Source organism: Frankliniella occidentalis, unplaced genomic scaffold (assembly GCF_000697945.3).
Source record: "Frankliniella occidentalis isolate FOCC.00 unplaced genomic scaffold, Focc_3.1 Scaffold31, whole genome shotgun sequence".
Taxonomy (NCBI): Eukaryota; Metazoa; Arthropoda; class Insecta; order Thysanoptera; family Thripidae; genus Frankliniella; species Frankliniella occidentalis.
In genome coordinates this window covers 1029156-1039756 of record NW_026267161.1, presented here as the reverse complement: position 1 = coordinate 1039756, position 10601 = coordinate 1029156, and the positions used below count along the sequence as shown (strand labels likewise).

The following is a 10601-nucleotide window of genomic DNA, read 5'->3' as shown; positions in this document are numbered from 1 at the left end:
GTGGCTGAAGTGGTGCAGGGGTGCAGTGTGGGTTGCCTACCTTTCTACAAATGCTGATATACTTTCCTTTGGTTTTCGTCCTCTTCACTGGAGACTGCGTTAGATAGCAGACTAATTGTTCTCTCAAGGCTTGTCGAAGGATTTCAAGACCTTTCCGCCATGGAAATACCTTTTCAATCCACTCCGAACTGCTGCTTCTTCTGGTGATCAGACTTATCGGCAGGACTTGATGAACCGGTGGCCGGCAAATGCGGGCGTCGGGCTCGCGTGCTCGCGTCCTAAGGGTAAGGGTGGTCCTGGCTCCACAGGTGGTCTGTGCTGTGGTAGTCGGTGGTCCCCTCCCCTTTCCTCCCTGGCGCCAGTGCAGTGCATCCCTCTCCCTCCCCCCCCCCCCCCCCCCCCCCCCCCCCCCCCCCAACAGCCCCGTCGCGCGCGACGGATGCCCGACGGGCGGTCACCTGACCTCCTATTTCCCTCTCCCTCTTTCCGTTCGTGTCGTTCTCGCTCTTACACACTAGCTCACGATATTTCTCTCTCGCATCTCGTGCTCTTTGTCGGTGTGTCTCTCTTGCACCCCCTTCCCTTCCAAGCCCCTTCTCCAAGACGGAGAAGGAGAAGAAGCGAGACGAGGCCCTGCAGCTGCAGCTCCTGCAGCATCAGCGTGTTGCTTTTTCATTCTCGCCCCGTCTGTTTGCTTGTTGTTGCATTCTTGGTGGTAGAGGCGCCGCCTCCGCTGTTCTGCGAATTTTTCGATCAGAAATCGTTCATGCACGATATAATTTGAATTCCTCCGCTGATAATTTGTTGCAGTCGTTTTAAAGAAAGCCAACAGGTATGTCTGGAGTTTTGTGCTCTTCTGCTGTGGGCATTGTGTGTGTGTGTGCGTGTGTGGATTTTACTGATTTTACACCCTCTTATTATGTATGCCACATTTTGTTGTTTTATTTGTTAATTATAAACATAAGCCAGTTGATAAAAATAAAAATGTTATTCATACCATTTTCTGTTTTGTCATAACCACAAACGTATCATTTAAAAGAGTCACTAGTAGATCATAGATTTTGTACCTTGACATTTTTTGAGTAATTAAATCATTTTTTCTGTTTGCAGAATGATCTGGAAATCAGGACTTGTGGCCTCACTTTTCATTCTGTGGGTCGGTATAGATGATTTTTTGGGCCCGAATTCCGTTGACAGTTGTAATGAAGCTGTGTGTGCAAGCATTGTGAGTAAATGTATGTTAACTCAATCATGCAAATGTGATCTCAAGAACTGCAGTTGCTGCAAAGAATGCTTTAGTTGCCTCAGCTATCTGTATACAGAATGCTGTTCATGTGTTGGTATGTATTGAGCTTTAATCACCTCTCTTTTGGTCCAGTTAACTATTTTTTAATATATTTTAACGGATTTATTTTGGGGCAGAAATGTGTCCCAAGCCCAACCAGACAAACCCCAATGCCTTAAGTAAGAGGAGCCATGTGGAAGAGTTTATAGAACCTATCCCTGAACTATTCCAAGCTCTGATGGGCTCAGAGCCAGATGCCCAGGAACGATGGATCACAGTGACATTCCCGATTGATGTTGAACTGAACAATGCTCATTACAAGCCAAATCTTGAAAAGGAGATCAAATATCGCACCCGTTAGTGATTAGCTTGATTTATATTTGATGAAATATAAGCATTTTCACTGAGGAAATAATAATAATACTAATAATTGATTTTTTAATACAGAATTTTCTGAACAAGAAGTAGTTCCAAGAAAGGATGTTGCAACATTCAATTGTACTGTAGCATATATGAGTCAGTGCATGTCCTGGAACAAGTGTAAAGAGGCATGCCAGTCCACTGGTGCATCAAGTTACCGCTGGTTCCATGATGGTTGCTGTGAATGTGTAGGTGCAACATGTATTAATTATGGTATCAACGAAAGCAGGTATGAAATCCTACCTTATTATTCATACTACATGTTTGTGCTATTTTTTTCCTGTTCCTATGTATATTTCTTTTTAAAATCTTGAACAGATGTCTGAGGTGCCCTCTGGAGAAGGATTCCCTTATTCCTGATGATGATCCTGATAGTTTGATTTATGATGATGTTGACTATGATGAACCAGCATCTGCAGCTGTTGCTGCAATGACATCTCAATCAAGTGGTGTTTTGGGAACGCATTTGCCATGATAGTGATTTTGTTGATTTTTTGTTCAAACACATGGATTTTAAATCTTTCCAACCATATTCTAGGTAAACAGGAATGTGATATGCTTCTTAAAATTATTCAGACCATCAAAATATTCAGATTTTCAGTATTTGCTAAAATAGTATTCTTACCATTAGTGTTGCCATCCTTGTCTGGAAATTTAAATTTAATCAAGTAGACTGTAAATAATTAGTGGTGGTATTAGTGTAAGTTCTTATTCCATTGAAAACTGGAATCCCATTTTTCATTTTAGTGACCTGTGTGCAGGCACACTAATGTTATACTAAGGTAAGTTATTCCGTCCTTTTTTATTACTTAAGTGTTAAGGTTTGATTTTACTTTTGAACATCTTAAGCTCCCTTAGCTATGTTGAGGGAGCAATTTATCATGGCTTGACTCTTCATGAGGCAATTGTGATAATTTTAATTAATCTAGGTAGAACTTGACTGAAACAGTTAACACGTTCAGTACAGTGTTTCTCCAACCCCCATGATGCCCAGCCGCACTGAATGTGTTAAAACATGTTGGTAGGAATAATTAAGTGATAAGCCCTTGAATTTTACATGGAAGAGATTTCAGTTGCTGGAAGTTACAATATGAAGGCTGCTTTACAGTATCTTCTCTTATTGTAAGCTGTGCCATACAGTACTGGGTAAAAGCCCGAAGAAATTTAACTGAAATGTGAAAGCATTCCTTGACTTATTTCTGTGGTACATTTTAATCTAATTGAGAATGAAATATAAGCCATTGTCATAGACCTGATATCTTGTAAAATAAAATTGAAATCCCACTGTTTTGAGTTTTGATATGCTTGTTTGTTTTCTAGCGGATGTTGCATATCCATGCTATTGGTTAGATGAAAAACGTAAAGACTGAAAGTTATGATTCTCTGAAAATCCTGTATTTTGTATAATATTTCTACAAAGTGACAATAGTATTTGTATTGCAGTATTTCAACAGACAAACTTAAGCTGATTCATAATAATGAATAATGTAAATGAACAAAACATTTTACTGGATCAAACATGTTAAAGCTTCAATGGTGTGAACTGAGCAGCAAGTGTCCGCAAATATGTTTTAAGCCAATATATAAAAAAAATAAAAAAAATAATGACTGCACATAAACATTGAAGTCTCTTGTGAATTAGAATTCAATAAAGTAAAAATTAATCTCCCCTCAAAATTGGTTTGATCTAGTCATAAGCCCCATATTGCGTCACGTGATCTCAATTTTGAGGAGGGACTCCACATTAAAGTATAGTATTATCATAACTAGGCAAGTATATGGGCAGTCAAATGGTGTTTCTGACAACACCTTGATTGCAAGGGTGATTCCGTCTTCCAATTAATGAACTTCACGTATTGCTCATTCACCTTTCAAAGTTTTCTTTTTAGTTTGTTGTTTTACAGCACAATTACATGTAATAGGCTAAGGCCTAAAATCTCAGACTAGATAATACAGCTGCCTTAAATATCTGACTGTAGATTCATTAATGATTTGAGGAGAACCTGGATGGCCGAAAGCAATAAATGAATCCTGGGGTCACAGCCAAAGTAGAAATCATTTTGATTTTGTGCTAACTTTTAAATAAGAATTGTATCAATAAAAGATGGCTCTTAAAATGCTCAAGTAAAGAAAAAAAAGTAACTTTTTTTTTTTTTTTGCTTTTGTTTTTTTCGATTGATAATCATATGATGAGCATAGTTACATACATAACACATGGTTTCGGTGCGACTGACCGGCATGAAAACAGAATAAATTCAAATCCAGATAAAATCTTTGAATGAAGTAAAACTAGTAGACAAACTACAGTAACATCACAAAAGAAAAGGTGAGTTCTTAAAGCAAACACATACTGAATGTAGGAACACAATACAAACAACTAGGAAGAATAAGTATAAAAAATGTAATACTAGGATTGAACCAAATGTGCGCATGATTTATAAAGGACTAGAGTAATTGCAGTCAATGTTTCCAGGCATGTATCAGAGCTTATAAATAGTAAGTTGTAGGGGGAAGATCTCAGTTACCCTTAAGAAACCATTTACTAATTATAGGTTTATTATTATAAGGATATTTTAGAGGGAGAAATAAAATTATAATCACGAACAAAGGCAACCCCTCAAGTGAAATTGGGCTTTCCTTTTGATCTACTTTTTCATATGATCTATTAATTTGTTGCGAATTTTAAGCTGAAACAGGAGACTATAACAGCTTTATGTCAATGCTCTACCTAAAATCCAGAGAAACAAAAAGATTAATCAAGAATTAAAGTACAAAGGACGCTCCCTCAAAATAGGAGAAAAAAAATTAGACATTTCATGCAGATACAAGAAGCATTAGGCTTTCAGTATTTTGTTCTTTTTAGTCAAAAAAGAAGGATATAAAACAAGCCAAACCTAAAAACTTATTGTTCCGCTCAATTTTTTCTATTACCATCCTGATAAATTTAATCCATATTTCAGGACTTTTTTAGATAAGAAAACTTGTACAACATACAGGGTGGTTGATTCGCGCCGTCTTTTTTTCCCCAGTTAAACTATGTGGGATTCAGGTGTGCGAGAGGGCTTGCCTATTATTGCCCATACTGTGGCGACTTATGACTCAGTGTGAATATGTCACCTATGTCACCTGTCCGTACACCTGAATCTGGTTCAGTATAACTAGAAGAAAAGGATTGTGCAAATCACCCACCGAGTGTAACACAAGAAGACTAAACCTTAAGAATCAAACAACATTCCCCCATTTTTGAGTATTCAAGTTTAGTGAGTATTATATTTCATACTTTAAAGGTAATTACCAGTACTTTAAAGCAATTAAGGGTGAAATAGTTGTCAACATGGCACAAACTTTATAATAAGATAATTAAAAAGAAATTTAAATTACAGCAACAACCAACTGGTACCAAGAATGGTTCCTTGGTGAGATCTACCAGTTATTGCAGCTCAGACAGTACAGTATTGTTGTAAAGAATCTTTCCAATATCAATTTAACTTCAGGAGAATGTGCCCTTTGAGCGCTGTGAGCGAAGTTGGGACAGGGAGAGGGAGATTATAGACACTTTAGCAAGAGGCAAGTCTCTCACAGACTTAAGGACAAGCCGTCAAAACTTACAGTTGTCATAAGTGGATCAGAGCACATTCACTTAAGCAGCAATGTGGGTTAAAAGAAACCTGATTACATTTGTACTTAATGTATATTTATATAGTTTTTTATACTTATTCAAAACACATACAACTGCAAATACTGTATACTCACGTATTCTGTTCATAGATAAAAGCTAAGTACAAAAGATTATTGCATACCTGAGGGTTGTGGGACCAGCCCACACTAAGTCAAAAGTTTTCCATCTTCTTCTTTTGATTGATAATTAAGATAATGAAAATAAAAAAAAAAACACAAATGAATGGCAATGGATGGATTATCCCTTTACTTAAATTAAATCTTCATAATCTTAATATCTGCTGCAACCACAGGAAACACATGACATGACATTTGGACATACCCCACTTATTCTTCCTCACCAAGTACATACCAATGAACATAATAAGTGTTTTGTAGCAAGACCAAAACCAAAAACAACTTGTTACTTCTTAAAAATTTAGAAAAAAAAGTAAATGTAAAAAATTGTAGGAAAGAAAATCACTAGAGGCAAACCCTCTAAAACATACAGACTTATTTCAAATAGAATAGAAAAGCAAAGCCTGTATGTTATTACACATGGGACCTGCCCATTCTCAATGATCTCAACGTGGGACCTGCCCAACGAATACGAAAACATAACAATGATAATTCACTGTGGATAACGTTGACTGTTGGGACTCCCACGAGGACTTATAGGATATTCACGAAGCTCGCTGTTTTCAGGAAGTTTTATGAATGGTAGGTCTGCACCACTCCACATTGAATATAAATGTGATCGATTTTCCTAGAAAAGAAAAGTCCACATAGAGACTCACATATCTTTGAAATTTAGGAACACTAATTTCATGTTACATGAAAATAACTGGTTTGCAAACAAAGATCAGTTTTCCTCTCACCATTCCAGTATCTGAGCTGGAAGTTGAGCTTCTATGCAATGAGAGAGATGAAGACAAAGATGAGGAGTCAGAAGAGCTGCCTTTACGAGCAATGTCTGGTGGGTGATGTTGAGAGCCAACAGAGCTGGACTCAGTCCACCTAGAATACAACCAGTTTACCATCAAAATAGGTATAGCTTTTTTAAAATTTATTAAGCACGCACTAAAAGCAGAATAATGCTCACCCCATTGCAATATGGGACTGGTGTGTTGGCTGCTGATGGGAAGTATTTTGTTGCCCACTTTGATGTTGGTGTGGGGATAATCTTCCTGGACTTGTTCCCAGACCAGCTGGAGAACCACTTCCATGGCGTAAACTCATTCGATCTTCATTTGGACTTCCCCCAGCCGGGCTCACCCAAGTTGGTTGGTGACTTGGAGATGGGCTGTTTTGACTGCAGCCTGTCAAAGTTACACCTACAAAGACAAAATAGTAGATAAAAATCAAAGCAGATTAAAATGAGTCATAATGAAGCTGTTGAGCAAGAAGGACCACTTGTAAAATATCAAACATCACCTAAGGATTAAAACCTAAAATTAAAGATTGGATCATTAAGTCTAATAATTATCTAGTAACATACAAAGTGAATGTGGGTACCTGGAATATGGTGGCTAGGCTGGTGCAATTGTAGTGGTTGATTAGGTTTGCATGATAAAAGAGAAATCACATCTGAAAGTTCTTCTTGACTAGCCATAGACGTTTGCCACAAAGATTCTGAATTAAAATGAAAAGTCTAAGTTGTATCCATGTTTGATTAAGAACCAACAGAACATGCTTCATCCAGTTTTTTCAATGAAAATAAAATTGTGAATATAATATAAAACAAACCTGGAGTTGTTGATCTGCTTCTTTCTTGTGATGCAATACCTCCCGGGACAGTCAATTTGTCCTTTTGATACAACCGACCAGTCCACTGACCATGCTGCTCATTCTGACCACTAGAATCCCATGGCATTGACCAACGTCGCATCCCTCCATCCTCAGCTGTAAGTGTATCACCGATTCCAGACCCTGATACTTCACGAGCTGCTGCTTCTGACCAACGTCTTTGAGGACTCTGAAAAAATTAATGATTTTTAATAACTTTTTAAATGTAACTACACAATGCAAATACTACTAAAAGTGAGAGATGCAGAATTCAAAACATTACCTGGAGAGGCCAGAGAGGAAAAAGTAGAGGACTCCTAGATGTTGGAGTTGATGGCACATACAATCGATTGAAATAATGTTGAAGAGTAGTCACAATACAATCAGAGTCATGAGCTTTTTGCTGGTTTGAATCTCCGCCCACACAACAGTGACAGGGTGCCATCATTCCCAAACATTCACAGCAGGCCATGCAAAATTGATATTGGAGACTTATCATTGTCATTAAGCTGTGACATACTACTGCTTGTTGGGCAGGTGCCAGCACCTATAAAGTTGATATACTAAAATTATACCCCCCAAAAGCAAACACCACCACCACCAACTACAACAACAACAACATTTTGACCATCAGATTAAGGTTGCAACAGACATACCTGTCCAGCCTCTTGGTTGGATGCAGCTCCCGGACTTTGACCATTCAGCTCCTGTAGTGCCTGCACTACCTGAGAGCGAATACTGCTACTTGTAGCTGCTACCACTTTAGATAGGTCATCCCAAGCAGCTTGGCATTGTACAGCTCTCCCTCCACAGGCAGACTGATGCTCTGGGGGAAGGAGGGAGCCCAGGCTGTGTGACAAGCGAGAGCCAGATCCACATAGGGCATTCAAATTCTAGAATGAAAGAAAGCCCTTTTTAAAGTAACAGGATAGCACGAGAGATCAAGGATATCATTGAGACTTGAAAGATTATAGTTTACCTGAAGATATGAGAGCCATCCTGAAATACATTCATTTATGTCTTTTGAAGACACTTTCCCAGAAATTTTGTCTCCATGGGATGGTGAAATATCACCACAATTCTCAGAGGTCACCATAAAACCACTAGAAAAGACACCCAAATACAACAAACTATTCACTATCATAACAATATGAAATGCGTTGCTTTACCTGTCACATAAATCCATGGAGAGAAGATTATGGTGTGCCAAATGCTCAGTATGGGCTCGAGCATAACTTGCACTTCGGGCTGGAGGTGGTTTACTGTTCCCTGCATGCTGTTTCATTTTAAACACATTGTTGGAAAGCCACAGCAACACCCCCTCGTATTTCCCCTGGAAGTCTTCTATCTGGCATCTTCAAACTCCTTGAAAAAACAGACATAGGCTCAAATATATACTTTTGGATTTTAAGTGACTGCAAAAACACCGCAAAACAAACAAACATATTTTTTTAAGCAAATAAATATTGAGTAGATACAAAGAAAACTACATACAATTGACTGAATAAAGGAACACATTAATGAGAAATAGAACTAAATTTCATAAGAACGGTAAAAATTTCAAACAATGGAAGAAGGTAACTCTAACTCTCAGCTACACGAAGAGTGGTTGACATCTAAATTAAATTACAGCAGTATTGTGCAAGTAAAAGTCTGCGTTGCAAAGGCAATAGGCAGAGTGGATTATATACATGTAGATGAATGGGTAAAAAGGTAAAAGTATTTAACCGGAAGATGGGCAAAAACGTTTACAGACACTGCTGCTGTCATGGTGTTTACATTGGATAGCCCGAAGGAGTCAGCAGAAGCAGAAGGAAAGTACCTCACATTTTGAAGGGATAAATTACGACTTTAACGTCAAAATAATGGTTTAGAAAACAAGTTAAACGTAAGTAGAGGTAATGCGGAGGAAATTCATCATCAGTGAGAGCCCCGAAAATACGCTGAAAATTAAAATAAACAATATTACACTTCTAGCTAGTGTGTATTCTCACCTTCCTTGTTCGGTGCCACTGCCAACTTCAGCATCCAAAAGAGAAAAACAGACGGAGCGCCAACCCACCAAGACTGTTTTGTTTAGGTTTCGACCTGCATATTTGTTTTGATAACAGTGACTGTCCTTTATAGTGCTTTGAAGTTCGTAAAGAAGAACTCTGATTTCGTTCAAAAATGGCTGGTTCAGCTCTTCGTCGACTTATGGCAGAATATAAACGTAATAATTATGATGTGTCATGAGTGTGTTGAATTTATAGGTTAGACGAAGAGTATCAAAAAGTTTTTCAATCTGTTTTAGAATTGACACTCAACCCGCCTGAAGGAATCATTGCTGGACCGATCAATGAAGAAAATTTTTTTGAGTGGGAAGCTCTAATAACGTAAGTGGGCTAATCATATTAATAACTCATTCTGTTGTGTTTGCTTTCACTCTTATTCTGTTTGTGTTCTTCCCCCTTTTTTTCCTGCTATTTCAGAGGACCAGAAGGGACGTGCTTTGAAGGTGGTGTGTTTCCTGCAAAGCTGGTATTTCCGTCTGATTATCCTTTAAGTCCTCCCAAAATGCAATTTACTTGCGAGATGTTTCACCCCAACAGTAAGTCCTTCACATATGGCATATTGATATAAATAATTACAAAATGCCCTATCCAATATATTCTGATTTCTTTTTGAAGTATACGCTGACGGAAGAGTATGTATATCAATACTTCACGCTCCTGGTGATGATCCTATGGGCTACGAATCAAGTGCTGAGCGTTGGAGTCCAGTTCAAAGTGTTGAAAAAATCTTACTGTCTGTTGTCAGCATGTTAGCAGGTAACTTCAATACAAGAAAGTCTCAGCTCTACTTCAATGAAAATTTTCATTGTATATTGCTCATAGGTCTCTTAAAATACCAAGGCAATTGACCATTTCACTCGGCGGACGCACTGGCGGTCTTCTGGTTTGCACATCTGTTTGTGGCTCTTGGAGGCAGCCTAATATGTGTTATCTGGTTGGCGACGGGCTATCTGACAACTAAGCAGCGATCAGGAGTCTCATTTAATTAAATATTCCAGTCTTTTACTAGATCATAAAAGACGTTGTACCAACCGGAAGACCGCCAGTGTGGCCACTGGGTGAAATGGTCAATTTCCCTAACTTTTGGGATATATCTTAATTAATAATTGCTACCATTTTTGTTTCTCGATTACAGAGCCTAACGATGAAAGTGGTGCTAACGTTGATGCTGCTAAAATGTGGAGAGAAGATCGTGCCGAGTTTAATAGGATAGCTGAAAAAATTGTTCGGAAAACTTTAGGCCTCTCATAATAACCTGTTGTTGTTTTTGATTATGTAAGTTAAATAATTGTTATCTTACTGGTTAGTGTAATAAGAAATACTGTTTCAACATCTAAATTGAACTATTTTACATCATACAGTATCACATTCTCCTCATAAAATTACATAAATCGTCATCT

The 10601-nt window shown here is 38.1% G+C and overlaps 4 protein-coding genes across 6 annotated transcripts in view; 2 read left to right on the top strand and 2 right to left on the bottom strand.

The window, feature by feature from the left end:
• LOC113211122 (lipopolysaccharide-induced tumor necrosis factor-alpha factor homolog) overlaps positions 1-292 on the bottom strand; it is a 2985-nt gene extending 2693 nt beyond the window's left edge. Inside the window, exon 1 of the mRNA XM_026429404.2 lies at positions 170-292. The gene's annotated coding sequence lies outside the window, so the exon portion shown is untranslated. The remainder of the gene's footprint in view (positions 1-169) is intronic.
• Positions 293-505: 213 nt separating this feature from the next.
• On the top strand, positions 506-3005 carry LOC113211120 (protein twisted gastrulation). Its single transcript, XM_026429401.2, has 5 exons — positions 506-832; positions 1111-1340; positions 1423-1641; positions 1733-1934; positions 2024-3005. Exons 2-5 carry the CDS (start codon positions 1112-1114, stop codon positions 2178-2180), a joined length of 807 nt encoding a protein of 268 aa, XP_026285186.1. The 5' UTR covers positions 506-832; position 1111; the 3' UTR covers positions 2181-3005.
• Positions 3006-3078: 73 nt separating this feature from the next.
• LOC113211119 (uncharacterized) lies at positions 3079-9282 on the bottom strand. Of its 3 annotated transcripts, none has more exons than XM_026429398.2 (10): positions 9142-9282; positions 8317-8512; positions 8127-8250; positions 7804-8040; positions 7431-7694; positions 7109-7337; positions 6878-6994; positions 6465-6696; positions 6241-6379; positions 3079-6128 (listed from the first exon to the last, which is right to left on the bottom strand). In XM_026429398.2, exons 2-10 carry the CDS (start codon positions 8430-8432, stop codon positions 5994-5996), a joined length of 1593 nt encoding a protein of 530 aa, XP_026285183.1. In that variant the 5' UTR covers positions 8433-8512; positions 9142-9282; the 3' UTR covers positions 3079-5993. The 3 variants fall into 3 exon arrangements, with proteins under 3 accessions (XP_026285183.1, XP_026285181.1, XP_026285185.1); XM_026429396.2 differs by lacking the exon at positions 9142-9282 and adding an exon at positions 8970-9119; XM_026429400.2 differs by lacking the exon at positions 9142-9282 and adding an exon at positions 8975-9104.
• On the top strand, positions 9210-10539 carry LOC113211121 (ubiquitin-conjugating enzyme E2 G2). Its single transcript, XM_026429402.2, has 5 exons — positions 9210-9359; positions 9441-9522; positions 9619-9737; positions 9817-9957; positions 10337-10539. Exons 1-5 carry the CDS (start codon positions 9317-9319, stop codon positions 10450-10452), a joined length of 501 nt encoding a protein of 166 aa, XP_026285187.1. The 5' UTR covers positions 9210-9316; the 3' UTR covers positions 10453-10539.
• The last annotated feature ends 62 nt before the right edge of the window (positions 10540-10601 follow it).

Coding starts and splice junctions, on each gene's coding strand:
- LOC113211120 (XM_026429401.2), top strand. CDS start 1,112: ATGATCTGGAAATCAGGACTTGTGGCCTCACTTTTCATTCTGTGGGTC. Junction 1,341..1,422: donor AGAATGCTGTTCATGTGTTG/GTATGTATTGAG, acceptor ATTTTGGGGCAG/AAATGTGTCCCAAGCCCAAC. Junction 1,935..2,023: donor TATGGTATCAACGAAAGCAG/GTATGAAATCCT, acceptor AATCTTGAACAG/ATGTCTGAGGTGCCCTCTGG.
- LOC113211119 (XM_026429398.2), bottom strand. CDS start 8,432: ATGAAACAGCATGCAGGGAACAGTAAACCACCTCCAGCCCGAAGTGCA. Junction 8,251..8,316: donor TCCATGGATTTATGTGACAG/GTAAAGCAACGC, acceptor TGTCTTTTCTAG/TGGTTTTATGGTGACCTCTG. Junction 8,041..8,126: donor GATGGCTCTCATATCTTCAG/GTAAACTATAAT, acceptor CTTTCATTCTAG/AATTTGAATGCCCTATGTGG.
- LOC113211121 (XM_026429402.2), top strand. CDS start 9,317: ATGGCTGGTTCAGCTCTTCGTCGACTTATGGCAGAATATAAAC. Junction 9,523..9,618: donor GAGTGGGAAGCTCTAATAAC/GTAAGTGGGCTA, acceptor CTGCTATTTCAG/AGGACCAGAAGGGACGTGCT. Junction 9,738..9,816: donor CGAGATGTTTCACCCCAACA/GTAAGTCCTTCA, acceptor TTCTTTTTGAAG/TATACGCTGACGGAAGAGTA.